This window comes from Rhinoraja longicauda, chromosome 4 (assembly GCF_053455715.1).
Source record: "Rhinoraja longicauda isolate Sanriku21f chromosome 4, sRhiLon1.1, whole genome shotgun sequence".
NCBI lineage: Eukaryota > Metazoa > Chordata > Chondrichthyes > Rajiformes > Arhynchobatidae > Rhinoraja > Rhinoraja longicauda.
Genome location: NC_135956.1, coordinates 39,763,342 through 39,779,284, shown reverse-complemented (window position 1 = coordinate 39,779,284; position 15,943 = coordinate 39,763,342). Strand labels below are relative to the sequence as shown.

The 15,943-nt window shown below is 41.3% G+C and overlaps 1 protein-coding gene across 1 annotated transcript in view; it reads left to right on the top strand.

Moving 5' to 3' along the window:
• The window catches only part of col9a1c (collagen, type IX, alpha 1c), an 88,969-nt gene that overhangs the window by 24,754 nt on the left and 48,272 nt on the right, over positions 1-15,943 (top strand). Inside the window, exons 9-11 of the mRNA XM_078397564.1 lie at positions 267-338; positions 3,727-3,771; positions 12,396-12,431. Coding sequence (XP_078253690.1) covers positions 267-338; positions 3,727-3,771; positions 12,396-12,431 — 153 coding nt within the window. The remainder of the gene's footprint in view (positions 1-266; positions 339-3,726; positions 3,772-12,395; positions 12,432-15,943) is intronic.

The following is a 15,943-nucleotide window of genomic DNA, read 5'->3' as shown; positions in this document are numbered from 1 at the left end:
CGTGTATCTTCGGTTTAAACCAGCATCTGCAGTTCCTTCCTACAAACAAAGGATTAATTCGAAATCAGTTCTTTAGAATGATGCTTCTTTTTACATCTCAAATTGAAATGTTCTCCTTGAAAAACTAATATCCCACCATTGACCCTGATTTTGTCAGAATACGATATCTGCGTTACCAGTGAAATACATAGCCTGTGAATATTCTCATTGAAATCCATTTAATTGTAATAGCTTATTTACGAAATATTCTCATTTGTTTCATTCAGGGCCAGAAAGGGGAAAGAGGTGATACTGGTTTCATAGGACAACCTGGAAAACCAGGCATTCCAGGAATTAATGTAAGTACAGCAAGCAATTCCCAGACACCTCTGTAGTAGGAGACTTACATAACTAGTCCCTGAGCTTTGTTCATATTAGGTATGTGGATTCAGTTCACCACTACAATTACCGCATGTCCTTTTGAAGTCTGAGTCGGAGGTTCATTATTTTACTTTGTAATGTCCATCTTGAATCATTTTTTAATAAGCATTCTTCATCACATCACCCATGATCCCAAATAGAACTTGTACCTTTCTGGGTGCATGGTTTCAAAATATTTAGTTAAGGGATATTGGCTTCACAGGCTTAGCCAGCATTTAATTGCCCATCCCAAATTGCCATTGATAAGGTGGTGGTGAGCTGCCTTGAACTGCTACAGTCCTTGTGGTGTGAGTATGCCCATAATTTTATTCAGGAGGGAGTTCCAGCATCAATGGTAATATCCTTCCACATGAGGATGATGGGTGGTTTGGAGGGGTGGTTCCAGTTGGTGGTGCTCTGAGGCATTTACTGCCCTTGTCCTTCTTGCTGGTAGAGGTTGTGGAGTTGGAAGATGTTGTCTATGGAGTCTTACAAAGTTGCATCCTGTAGATGGTACAAACTGCTGTAATACTTGTGGAGCGTGTGAATGGTTGTAAATCAAGGGAGCTGCTAAAGTCCTGGATGGTGTTGAGCTTTGAGAGTGATGTTGCATCTGCACTCATGCAGGCAAGTGGAGAGTATTGCATCATACTCCTGACTTGAAATCCTCACAGATGGTGGGGCAGGTTTTGGGGAGTTAGGAGTAGGATAGTTACACGTGATTGGATTCTGATCCTCTGATCTGCTCTTGTAACCACCTTGTGTATATAGTTACTCCAGTTTGGTTTCTGGTCAATGGTAACCCCAAAGGTATTGATAGTAGAGGATTTACTGACGGTAATGCCATTGAATGTCAGGGGGTCATAGCTGGACTTTCTCTTATTAATGTCATCATGGCTTGGCACCTGTGTGATGCAAATGTAACTTGTCCCCGCGCCTGAATATTATCCAGGTCTTGTTGCATTTGATTCTGGATTGCTTTGTTATCCGAGGAGTCGCGAATGTTGATGAACATTGTTCTGTCATCAGCAAACATTCTTACTTATGACAAATGATTGAGTGAAGATCATTGATGAAGCAACTGAAAGTGGTTAGGCCTAGGACTCTGCCCTGAGGAACTCTTGCAGAGATGTCCTGTAGATGAAGTGAATGACCTTCAACAATCAGAGCCATCGTCCTTTGTGCTAGGTATGATTCCAATCAATGGTAGTATTTCCCCCTGATTCCTATTGACTCCAGTTTATCCAGGCCTTCCTCATGTTCTGCTTGCTCAAATGCTGACTTACTGAGACATCAGTTCCATTTCATTTCCAGATTTCAGCCATTTTGCCCACTTTGCACTAAGGCTACAGTGAGGTCAGTAAATTTCTAATTTTCACTAAATATCGTTCAGTCTGGATTGAACTGCATTCCCATTTCTGGGTCAACATTTCACATGCAATTTCTTCTAATAGTCAAAACCCCTCTCGTTTTATAGAACCACAACCTTCAAATCGTCTGAAATATTTTGTCATCGTTTTCTCAATTCTTTTTACGTTTAATAGCAATTCTAACTTTTTAACATAATCTTCCTTAGGTTCCATTATCCATTTCCGCTAAACTAAAATGAAAACTCACTGTACTATTTTAGTGCATACTTTCTTAAGACATCAAATTGATGCCTCTCATGTTCTCTTAAAACATGAGGTTTTTAAACACAATATTTTTATTGCTTTATGGGCCTTAGACTTCAACTTAGATTCACAAAATCACGCCATCAAATCTTCCGTCATCCCAGAGCACCAATTGCCATGAAACAAGACAAAATACCGGTCCCTACATCATCAACTCGCTGAATTTAATTAAACATTGCTACCAATATTCCCTTTACCCTAGGGCGATAAGGGAATGGGATATGTTACCACCCAACACACGCGCCGCTCCCGATCAGTCATTTAAAAAGGGGATTGAGCAACTAGATCTCCTCAACTTGGTCAAAAAGGCCCACTTCAAAATGTAATCACTACTCTACTCACTCCGACCGGCGCGAGATAACCACTTGTGAGGTGTTTGCGCAGTAATCAACCAGAACCAGAACCTTAAATTAATAGTAAATAATAAATATTAATGATTTGGAAGTGAATGTGAATTCAGTGTTACTAAGTTTGCAAATGACACTAAATGATACTTGGTGGTACAGTAAACAGTGGAGAACATTGTCTGTAATTAATAAGGGATCCTGATTCAACTGTGCCAATGGGCTGAGGTATGGCAGATTGAGTTTTATTCAGATAAATGGTGTTGCATTTTGACTTGGACAAATCAGGGCAGGACTTACACAATAAATAGTGGGATTCTGAAGGGTGTTATATGACTAGAGAGACCAAGGGGTAGAGGTATATAATTCCATGAAGGTGGTGACACCGGTTTACATAGTGAAGAAGGTGCTTGGCATGCTTGTCTTCATTGGTCAGCGTTTTGAGTACAAGAGTAGGGACGTCATGTTATACTGTACAAGAGATTTGTAAGGCCCTATTCAGAGTACTGTGTACAGTTTTAGTCATCCTGTTATAAGAAGGATATCATTAAATTGGAAAAGGTGCACAAAGGATTTCTGAGAATGTTACTGGGTTTGAATTATAAGGAGAGACTGGACAGGCTGGATCTCTTTTCTGTGGAGCATTGACGGTTGAGGGGTGACCTTACAGAGGCAAGTAAATCATGGAGGGCATGGATAAGGTGAACAGCCAGAGTCTTTTCTCCGGGGTAGAGGAATTCAAAACTAGAAGCTGTAGGATTAAAGTGAGAGGGGAACAATTTAAAAGGGACCCAAGAGGCAACATTTTCACACAGAGTGTGGGGCATACATGGAACGACCTGCCAGAGCAAGATGGGTACAAATATGATATTTAAAGCTCCACTTAGATAGGAATATGGATAGGATTGGTTTGGAGGGATATGGGCCTGGCATTCACAATTGGGTCTATCTCAGTTAGGCTACTTGGTGAGCATGGATGGAGTTGGACTGAAGGGCTGTTTTCCATGCTGTAAAGCACAATGATTTAAAAAAAACTACAGCTGACATTGTATAACGGAGGCATCTCAAAAACAAACAGATGCACACAAATGCAGATGGCACTCTTTGGTAGAAAATGGGGATATTAATGAATTTATTTGCATTCCCAAATTCTAACTGCTCAACTAAGTCTTACTGAAGAAATGGCTTTATATTGTACCATGAATCTCTTATCCTTGTTGAGTTCATCAAACACATGGCAAGCATGTTTCTCAGGGATTTGCATTACCGCAATTCTAAACTGTTTTATGCTTGCTGTTTTCTTTCACCAGGGACGGCCGGGTCTAATTGGACCAGTGGGGCCAGAAGGCCGCGTGGTAAGTGACAAAAATAACGATTATTCAATTGTGTGAGAACTGTTTTTATTCTTGTTGCTACCTCCAGTTCAAAGATCTAATATGCACTCAGAGGTGGTTTTTAAATATATTCTTGTGTGAAATCAACAAAGAACAATTACCTAGAAATTTATCCTTAGTTAACAATGCTAAGTGTATTGCACACTAAGTCGTTATAACTTGCTCATTTGCTGTCCAAAATTCATGAACTCGTGAGTTGGGCTACACAGTATTGATGCTGTTGGTAAATATAGTGCATTCTTCCAAATATAGTGCATTCTTCCTATGATGTCAAGTTTGCTGATGACTCGAAAATGGGTGGTATTGTAGGTAGTGAAGATGGTTGTTAGAAATTGCAGCAGGATGGTGGGGGTATGTAATGAGCTGCCAGAGAAGGTCGTTGAGGCAGGGACTATTGCAATATTTAGACAGGTACATGGATTAGACAGGTTTAGAGGGATATGGGCCAAATGCAGGCAGGTGGGACTAGTGTAGATGGGATATGTCATTAGACAGGTACATAGATTGGACAGGTTTAGAGGGATATGGGCCAAATGCAGGCAGGTGGGACTAGTGTTGATGGGATATTTTATTAGACATGTACATAGATTGGACAGGTTTAGAGGGATATGGACCAAATGCAGGCAGGTGGGACTAGTGATAGACAATAGACAATAGGTGCAGGAGGAGGCCATTCAGCCCTTCGAGCCAGCACCGCCATTCAATGCGATCATGGCTGATCACTCTCAATCAGTACCCCGTTCCTGCCTTCTCCCCATACCCCCTCACTCCGCTATCCTTAAGAGCTCTATCCAGCTCCCTCTTGAAAGCATCCAACAAACTGGCCTCCACTGCCTTCTGAGGCAGAGAATTCCACACCTTCACCACTCTCTGACTGAAAAAGTTCTTCCTCATCTCCGTTCTAAATGGCCTACCCCTTATTCTTAAATTGTGGCCCCTTGTTCTGGACTCCCCCAACATTGGGAACATGTTTCCTGCCTCTAATGTGTCCAATCCCCTAATTATCTTATATGTTTCAATAAGATCCCCCCTCATCCTTCTAAATTCCAGTGTATACAAGCCCAATCGCTCCAGCCTTTCAACATACGACAGTCCCGCCATTCCGGGAATTAACCTAGTGAACCTACGCTGCACGCCCTCCATAGCAAGAATATCCTTCCTCAAATTTGGGGACCAAAACTGCACACAGTACTCCAGGTGCGGTCTCACCAGGGCCCGGTACAACTGTAGAAGGACCTCTTTGCTCCTATACTCAACTCCTCTTGTTATGAAGGCCAACATTCCATTGGCTTTCTTCACTGCCTGCTGTACCTGCATGCTTCCTTTCATGGGACATGTTGGCCGGTGTGGACAAGTTGGGCCAAAGTGCCTGTTTCCATGTTAATTCTGACTCTATGATTCTATGTCCAGTGCATTCTATTTACCATGAGATGTCTTAAGTTGGCAGGTTGCAAAATATCAACAGTCATTAGAGCTGGGGCTAGGGTCCAGAACAGGAAGGTCAGGAACATGGGCTGCGTTTTGGACCAGAGTTGGTGTCAGGAGTGCTTGTGTTTCAGCATGTCAAAACAAATTGGATCTTACATGTTGAAACTTGTATGCAAGTTGTTATATCCACAGAGGGATTGACCACTGTATGTCATTGTAGTTATGGCATTATTGGGAGGGAACCTGGTGGTAACCGCCTTTTGTTTGTAATCCACTGAAAGTCATGCCCCTATCCCTTGTGAATAACATGAGCTTAGTGTATCATGGTGACTGGATTATATGTCGTCTCTGACCATGTCCATGAATTTCATAGAATTGAAGTCCATAGATTCATATATTATAGGAGCAAAATTAGGCCATTCGGCCCATCTAGTCTACTCCGCCATTCAATCATGGCTGATCTATCTTTCCCTCTCAACCCCATTCTTCTGCCTTCTCCCCATACCCATGACACCCATACTAATCAAGAATCTGTCAATCTCCACCTTAAAAATATCCATTAACTTGGTCTCCACAGCCGTCTATGGCAATGAATTCCAGAGATTCACCACCCTCTGGCTAAAGAAATTCTTTCCCATCTCCTTTCTAAAGGCAAATCCTTTTATTCTGGGGCTATGGCCTCTGGTCCTAATTTCTCCCAATAGTGGGAATATACTCCCCACATCCACTCTATCCAGACCTTTCACTATTATGTAAAATTTAATGAGGTGCCCCTCATCCGTCTAAACTCCAGAGCACTGGCCCAGTACCATAAAACGCTCATCATATGTTAACCCAATCATTCCTGGGATCATACTCGAAAACCTCCTCTGGACCCTCTCCAGAGCCACCACGTCTTTCCTCAGATATGGGGCTCAAAACTGCTCACAATACTCTAAATGTGGTCTGACCAGTGCCTTATAAAGCCTCAGCTTTATGGTGTATGAACGACAGAATACAATGCCAACTATTATATCTGACTCGAGGTGCATCCACAAAATTCAGATACAGAGATTAAAAACTACAATGTTAGCTGACTTCTTCGTGCAATGCACCATGAAATGTATGAACAATCATATTCACCAAGAAAATCAGTTACTTCTTGGATGGCTCTGACAATGGATGTTTTTATTTGTTTTTTTTGTTCAGTCCCATCTCTCAGGAGATACTAAGCCGAGAATGGCAAATACTTTTGAAGGAAAATATGTAGGAATAAAGGAGATTCTTGAATCAGTTGGGCTTGAGTTACTATACTTGCAAAACTTCACTGGGGCTTTATTGACAGATATTATCATAGAGTGATAGAGTTGTACAATGTGGAAACAGGTCCTTCGGCCCAATTTGCCCACACCAACCAACATGTCCCATCTACACTAGTCCCACCTGCCCTAGTCCCACCTGCCTTCATTTGGCTCATCTATCTATATATTACCAAAACTCTCATCTTGTTTGTTCCGTATGTTTGTTCCCTATGTTCTGTGTCCCTTATGCCCTTCTTATCCACAAAAAAAGTGGTACACGACCGGCACAATTTTAAGACCACCTTACTCACCATTGTCCGGGGGAGTGTTCAACACTAGTTTAATTCAAATTGGTCTTATATATTTAACGTTACAGAGATTTTAAAGTTTAAAAATTGCCATGTTCAGCATATGACGTCACAATGGGACCCCACCTGAGTGGCGGCCAATGGGGGGGGGGCAGGGAGTCGCAGCCAATTGGGGGGGGATTACTTTAACAAATGCGTTCCCCCGCCCCCCCCCCCCCCCTCCGGAGGACCAGCGGGAGGACCGGCACCCTTCCTGGTGTGCCCCGAGCCTGACCTTCCTCCCGTGGTGCAGCACGTTGCCACAAATGGCGGCAAAGGGTCCAACAAGATGGCTGTTGCCGCCGTTCCCTGCCACTCGCTGCCGATCAGCACTGGACGCACGGGGCCCAGATAAGTGGTTTTTGCCTGTACTCCCTCGCCCGTCCATGGACCCAAGGGACACTCCCTGCCTGCAAACGGCTCCACAGGTTGCCAGGCCCGCAGGATCGTCAGTTGCGGGAGGGTTACCCAGTCCGCAGGAGAGGCCCACAGGAGAAACAGGGCCAAGGTCAGTCACTTTTCCCTATCCCCCCTCGCCTGCCTAGGGTCCCAGTGGATACTCCCTGCCCGCCAACGGGTCCACGGATTGGTAGGATTGCTGGGCCCGGCACAGCCCTGGGGGACACTCCCCGTCCGCCAATGGGTCCACGAATTGGTAGGATTGCTGGGACCGACACGGACCCGGGGACACTCCCCGCCCGCCACCGGATCCAACCCACGGCCCCGGGGAACGCTTCCCGCCCGCCAACAGGTCTACGTATTGGTAGGGTTGCTGGGCCAGGCACGGCCCCGAGGGACACTCCCCGCCCAGCAACAGGTCCACGGATCGGTAGGGTTGCTGGGCCCGAAGGAGAGCTTTGCACCCAATAGTTCTGATCCCAAACTTCTCCTGCATTGGTCCAGCATCCTTTCCTCCCCCATTCCCCTGTCGAATAGTTCACTAAAGTCAAGGTAGATTTTAACTTTGACACCTTATTCTCAAGGCAATAGATTTATTCTGTAGAGTTGCCCAGAAAGAGTGGCTTACATTGTTCATTGTTTCACATGGCTGTTAGTCTTTCATTGTCTCGCTGATGAAATTGAACATCCAATATAAGATGCCACCTTCAAAATTGCAAGGGAGATTGGGGTAATATGGACATGGTTTGCAGGGCCTGAAATGAAGAGGTCTTACAGACAAATGTATCAGCATACTACTAGGTACTTACTACCATTTACTTAATAGTACATAAATATCTTATTTAGGTAAAAATTCTGTGGTAAAAAATATAATGATTTAAAAATGGTGCTCTGCTGTAAACTGCTGCTGACCTGTCTGGGAATTCCACATTAAACCCATAACATATGTGTAACATCTGTGCCTTGTCTTATTGCTATGATGCTTTTTGCTGCTCTTTCATTTTGAGTCAGCAATCAATAAGCACTATTTATCCAAGGTTCATCCATACTAGCCCTTACTTGATAGGCAAATCTCTCTCTCCCCCTCTCTCTCCCTCTCCCTCCCTCCTAATACAATGACAAAAAGAGATCAACTAATACAATGAGCTCTTTTTGCTGCACCATCCTCTGAGCAAGCTCAGTAGTAGTGGTTGAATTGAATTAGGCATTTGAAAAATAATGCCCACTTTCCCTCAACCTCAAATGAAATTTCACTGAACAAATGTATGTATATCTTATGTTTTATGTGTTGTCTGAGTCTATGTACCTGTGATGCTGCTGCATATAAGATATTCTTTGCATTGGCACCTCACTGTACTTTGTGCATGTGACAATAGACTTGACTTGACTTGAGTAGAAATGTACCAAGACACAGACACAAAATGTCATTGTCATGGCCGAAAGGTACAACTCCAACACCTCAGAACAGCAGCCAGATACAGTAAATCATTGATAATATCAGCAGGGGAGCTAATGAAAATCCTTCCCTTTCATCTCGCTGCAAGTGTCTAGAAGCTGAGCTAATTAACAATTACTGCAACATGTTGCAGCCTTTACTCTTTTACCAGATGCTGAACTATATATATTTTAACAAGGAATCTGATGATCTTCAGGCTGCTATTAAACTCGTGCTGTGAGAGACACAAATTATACAATTTCAAGGCTCCCAAGGAAATTCTTGAGTCACGATTTTATGGAGTTGGCCTAACTATTTCAAATATAATGAGACTTTATGACAGATTTCAAAATACATATTTGTCTGATAATGAGTTAACCAAATATTAGCTCTTGTAAAGCGTTTTGTTCGATGAGAAAAAAACAAAACCTCAAATGATATTACTTTGATATAGAAATAATACAACGTTAATTTATGCTAACATAGCACCTGTAATGTGGCTGACCATCCGCGAGCATTTTACATCCTTTTAGCATTAAAGATGGTAGGGATTCTCTAATTTAGAGTCTGACTATAAATTCAGAGAAAACTACAACTTTCAGTAGACAGAAAGTTGTGAGTTGGAAGTTTGCTTAATGTATAGGATGGAACTGCAGATGCTGGTTTTTCAAGCAAATAGACACAAAATGCTGGAGTAACTCGGCGGGTTAGGTAGCATCTCTGCAGAAAGGAATAGATTACGTGTCAGGTCGGAACCTTCTTCAGACTCGGGTCTGAAGAAGGTTTCAGATCCGAAAAGTCACATAATCCTTTTCTCTAGATATGCTGCCTGACCCACTGAGTTAGTCCAGCATTTTGTGCCTCTCTTGTGCTTTAACTTAACTACCTGGAATATTAATGCCAAATATTTGTTTCAGTAAAGGTTAACGAGAGATGTTTTTACTCTTTCCTCAGTAGTGTCTAGTCTGAAGATATTGACTCGTTCCTGGGTAGATTCACAGGTTTCATTTGTGGCCCAAACTATCACTGTTGGTAGTTCTTCTGATTGAGCCAGGCAGTAAGGTTCTGGATGCTATTTTGCATGATGGAGGATTTGAATAATCAGTGAACATGACCTGACCCCCATCTGCTGTCCCTGGATATGAACTTTCTAATACAGAGCTATAGAATAATGAGCCAGAATAAGCAACAGGTCTGTTTCATCTTCTGTGGATGAGGAGAATCAAGGTTAGTTGAGACCAGCCCATATCATCAAATTAACTAGTAAGACTTGATCCTGTCTGATACCAGGTAGTTCGTCTCCTGTTCAGCCATTAATTCTGAACAACAATATTTCTTTCAACTTTAAGAACTAGGTTGTACAATTCACAAGATGCCAATAATCAATGCTACACAGTAATTAGTCGACTTTCATATTTTGGAATGTTAAGGCATCTTCTTACTTCTCCACACTGTACTGCCATTAAGACGGAGACAAAGGTTGTTTTCAGTTAGATAGGTTGATTTACAATGGTTTGAACAGTTTGAGCTGCAAATGTAGTTTTAATGAAGTACATTGTTGAATTTATTGGTGTTCAAAGTAAAACAATCATTAGATATCAACTTTGGATTAACGTGGTAATGTAGTGCTATCCAGCTAACATTAAAATTCCACAATATTTATCCCACCTTAAGTTCTACATTATATACCCCACACATTTCTAAGCTTCCACCATAGAAATGATCTAACTGCAGGATATATTTTTTTTAATGTTGCTCACAATTGTATCTAATTGTTAATTGTAGATCATTTTTTGCTGAACAATATTGAGTTTAATTTTCATTATTCTTACAAAAAGTAACTGTCCACCTTGTTACTTGTACTTATTGCTCTTTAAATGCTTTCACTGCTATTAATTAAAATTTACAGCAAAATAAGAATGTTTGAATATGTTAAATGGTTAGGGGCAAGTTTGTAGAAGGCAATTTTCATTTGTCTGGTACCTCACTTTTTAGTCTGTACATCGGGTGATAAACTTGGTAGTGCTTTCAAAAATGCGGCGTTTCAACCAAGTCTCAATTTACAAGGTAAATGTTTCCATTTAAAACAGGTAGGAGCCTTATTAAAATATTTAAGCAGGGAACCTAAGATACAGTTGAGACTAAAAAGTTAATTTCTCTTTCTCTGAACCTGCTCCAGAATAAAGGAAGTGACAGATTTTCCAATGAGTTCTTCTGTCTAGATAAAAATAAATTGTGGTCTCTCTTACAGTTGTCCCTAACACCTTTTCCAAAAACATTTTGGCTTGATACATTCATAGATCATGATTTCTCAACCAAAACCAGTTCAAGTGATAATCAAAATATTCTCCACGGTTTTTTTTTTTAATGTGCCATGTAATTTGGACTGGGATGATATATTTATGCACTAAACATACACCAACCTAGAAAACGAACTCTTACAGTTTTTGCAACAGATTTTTCAAAACAGAAATAAGTCTCAGTATTTTTTTTCAAATTTCTGAATACCACAACAAGGTTACGAGCTCAAAATGAACACAAACGGCAGTAAGGCCTAGAAAGATTGGATGTGGAGAGAATGTTTCCAATAGTGAAAGAGTCTAGGGCCAGAGGGCACAGACTCAGAATAAAAGAATACCTTTAGAATGGAGGAATCCTCTTAGCCAGAGGTTAGCAAATCTGTGGAATTCATTGCCACAGATGGCTGTGGAGGCCAAAGTGGAGATTGACAGGTTCTTGATCAGTAAGGGTTGAAGTTCACAGGGAGAAGGCAGCAGAATGGGGTTGTGGGAAAGATAGATCAGCCATGCTCAAATGGCGGAGCAGTCTTAATGGGCCGAATGGCTCAATTCTGCTCATAGTTTTTGTACGTATTAGGAAGTGTACAGCTGTGCTCTTCTTGAAACATTTTGGTGATTTTATACCCAAATCGATGCATACCGACCTTCTTCCCTTCCATCACTTCCAGGTTTAAAGGAAATGAAACTTAAAAACCCCCCATAGATGCTGGAAATCTCTGACGCAACTCCTTCACATTCTTCCTTCAAATGTCACTCTCCAGTGTTCTTCACTTCAGAATCAGAATCAGAATTACCTTTACTGTCATCCAAAAAAAAAAACGTCTTTTGGACGAGATTTCGTCACCCACAGTCCAACAGTAAGAGCAATAAAATAAGCAATTACACACACAACCACAAACCAACACAAAACATCTTTCCTTTCATTATCGCTTGAACTTCCTTTTCCCACCATTCCTTCGTTCTTCCCTCTTTCTTAATGTAAACCATACTTTACAGTCTCTTGCATCACCAGTGACATTTTCTCTTCTCTACCTCCTGCAGTTGCAACAAGAATTGTTAACACTGTTGCGTGTTAAAGTATTTAAAAAAAAATCATGCGAGCTGCGAGCTGCGAGCAAAATAGTATAGTATTGTTTCATGGGTACCTTCTGATGGGCATGAGACCAAAGGTGAATTTTCACTTCATATCCTGGAAAAAGATAGTACGTCAGCACTTATGCAAAATGATCCAGGTTCAAAACTAAAACAATGCATTTAAGAATGGTTTATTATTCTACTTAAGTCTAAAGATAAAATGGAGACAGAGATTTCATTTTTATGTAACCTAATGGGATATTGCATGCATACAACCTATAACATACCAGTGTAATAATTTTCCAATAATATATTTTTATAGGGTCCACCTGGTGTTCCTGGGTCAGAAGGTCCACCGGTAAGTATTTATCTTTGTAGCACAATTACACATCAAAATCCTTATTGGAGTTGCTTTGACTAGAATATGCTGGTAGATTGACTCTGTGATACTGAATCAATGTCTAATTTACTGTAAATTAGCTGCAGACCAGACTGCAGAATCCTGATCTGGGCCCTCTAATTCAAGTCCTGTCACACCAAGGACATGCCAGGAAGACACAGAAAACACTTTGAGGATGTCCTTAAAGCCTCCTAGAAAAAAGTAACACATCACTTACTTGTGGGAATCTTCTGCACTTGGTTATCAAAATGGAGAGCACTATCCAGGACTTTACTGGGAAAGACACAAAATACCAGAGTAACTCAGCGGGCCAGGCTGCATGTCTGGCAGCATTTTGGGTCGTCACCTGTTCCTTTTCTCCAGAGATGCTGCCTGATCCGCTGAGTTACTCCAGCATTTTGTGCCTATTTTCGTTGTAAACCAGCATTTACAGTTTCTTCCTACACTTTACAGGGGAACTGAGAAACTCAGTAAAAATGGTAGAAAGAGTGCACTACCTCTTCTTCAAGGAGCTCCTATGGATCCCACATGGACTTCATCAGGCATTTCAGGACAAACAAATCAACCTTGATGTCAAGGAACTGTCTGAGTTAGCAATCACATAGACAATAGGTGCAGGAGGAGGCCATTCGGCCACTTGGAAACAAATACAAAATAATTCTAAATTATGCCAAACTACCTTTATGGTGATTGCCACAAATAAAATGATGGTCATTAAAGTTAAGTCTACAAACAGCATTCTTTTGGGCGTATAGTAATAACACAGACTTTTTTTAATGCATTAATCATCAAGCTCAGAAAATCTTCCATATTTACCATATCACTCAATTTCTTTAAATACCAACTTGCATTGAATTGCACCTCATGGATCTTCACAGAGATGAATTCAAATGCTCTTAAGACAGTGGAATTGATTGTAGACTTTAGGAGAGCTCCCCCTCCCCTCCCCCCACTCACCATCAACAACACCACAGTCACATCTGTGGAGTCATTTAAGTTCCATTGGGTGGCGCCACCAGCATCGGCTGCCTTTTTTTCAATCCCTTACCTCGACAGAGATTCGATTTTTCTCCGTATCGTATCTCCGTCCCCACTGCGGCCTAACATCGAGGAGTTGGCAGCCTTTCCTGGAGACCGGCCTGGCGCTTCATGCCACGGGCGGGGTGCGTACTTTAATATGCAGAGCTTGTGATCCTTTGCCAAGGATCGACTGTGGAGAGCTCCAACCGTGGGGCCTGTGGACTTTAACATCGTGAAGCCCGCAGTCTCTGGTAAGAAGAGGCTGACTCAATGCCGCGGAGAGAGTTTCAATCGTCCCGACGCGGGAGTTTTGATCATCCCGACGCGAGGGCTTCGGACAGTCGGCAGCGGCGACTGCGGATGGTTCAACAGCTCCGATTGCGGTTGAACAAAGAGGAAGATGATTGAATTTTATTACCTTCCATCACAGTGAGGAATGTGGAATCCGCTGTGGTGGATGTTTATTTTAAATTTTATTTTATGTGGCTGTGTGTCTTGTTGCTTTTTACTTAGTTTGGCTGTATGGTAACTCAAATTTCACTGTACCTTATGGTACATGTGACAATAAATAAATTGATCTTGATCTTGATCTTGATCTGGAAGTTCCTTGGAACCATCATCTCCAGGGACCTTAAATGGGAGGCCACCATCGAATCCACAGTCAAAAAGGCCCAACAGAGGATGTACTTCCTGCAGCTGCTGAGAAAACACAATCTGCCACAGGCAATGATGGTCCAGTTTTATCCTTCCATCATAGAGTCTGGTTTGGCTCAGCCACCAAGCATGACATCCTGAGGCTGCAGCGCATCGTTCGATCAGCCGAGAAGGTTGTTGGCTGCAACCTTCCCCCCATCAACGAACTGTATGCTGCAAAGGCCAGGAAGTGAGCAGGTAAGATCATCTCTGACCCCTCTCAACCTGGCCATAAACTCTTTGAAGCTCTTCCCTCTGCAAGGACTGTCAAAGCCACCACAGCCAGACATAAAAAACAGATTTTTTCCACAAGCAACAATCAAAAGTCTGTAGCCTCCTTTTGCTCTGGTATTTTATTTCATTCTTCACATGTTTAAATTATAATGTTTTATTCTTAATTGTTTACTGTATATCGTGTTGTTACTTATAAGCAAAGCACCTAGGCAAATTCCTTGTATGTATACATACTTGGCCAATAAAATTGATTCAATTCAATTCAAATGCAAAATAGCAGAAAGATGCAAAGATAATAGTGCAATCTGAAGTAGTGCAAAATCATGCGAAAGTAGAATAATGGAATAACCAGAGTTCAGAGTAAGAATTATACAACATTTTGAGGTAAGTCTAATTTCCCTTACGTCTTTGATTCTCAGTTTCCTGAAGCTTGGCATTTGAATCATTTATCAAAGAGCCAATAACATATGTCCAATTTGCTGGATCAATGTTATTAATCCCCACTTATACTGCAATGGCTCACTGTTTAACAACAAAGGCCAGAGGTTGTTAGGTTTAGATCCTTACATTATCAGATTGCTGCATGAACACAAGTTGTTGCCCAACTAAATGTTATGGCTGAAGAAATTGACAGGTGCTTTTCATACCATCCATTTTTCTTGCATATGAGAAGCAGAGACTATATCTTTTTATCTATAATAACATAGAGACTGGGAGGTCTATACCCTATATGTATTTTGAAACTGGATTTATATTTAGGTTACATTTGTTGTTAATGTAATCCTAATCCCTATGTATCAATATCATTGTTATGCTTATCATTTTTTTGAAAATTTAATAAAAAGATTTGAAAAGAAAGAAAGAGAAGCAGAGTCTATATGTTAGTAAAATGCAGTGGGTGCAGTTCCTGGTGCAAAATGCAGTAGTTGCATGTAATAAGTTCTTCTTGAGATGCTGCACACATTTTAAAATCTGTGTCATTCTGCTCTTCAGCTAAGGATAGGGGAACCTGGGCGAGTTGTAATGCATGGATCAGTCACAATGAAGGGTTTAAATCAAGAAGAGCTGGAACTTAATTGGGGCATCTGATGTCCGACTTTGCTACTAGACTCGGGGATAATGTCCAGGGAGAGAGCTCAAATGGAATTAACTGAGAAGCCAGGTACACTTTGTAAATTTTCATCTTCACTTATGCACTGCAGCCTCCTCATTTAAATAGGATCACCAAGTTGAATTAGAAAGGTTCATTCAGATGAGTGTTTATTATGTTTTCGTAATATTTTGGTTAATTTTCACATTCAATGAAACATACTTTTGTTCCATCGCTTAAAATCTATTTTAAATTAATATAATTTCTAATTTTTAATCTCTTTAATACAATGCTATGTAAATCTTCAACCGCTTTTAAATGGATCTAACTATCAGCCACCATTAGAAGCTATTGAAATGGGTGTTGACACAGTGAGAAAAGCCATGGGGGCCTGGGGCGAGACTCAGCATCCACCACATAAAGTCCAGCACTA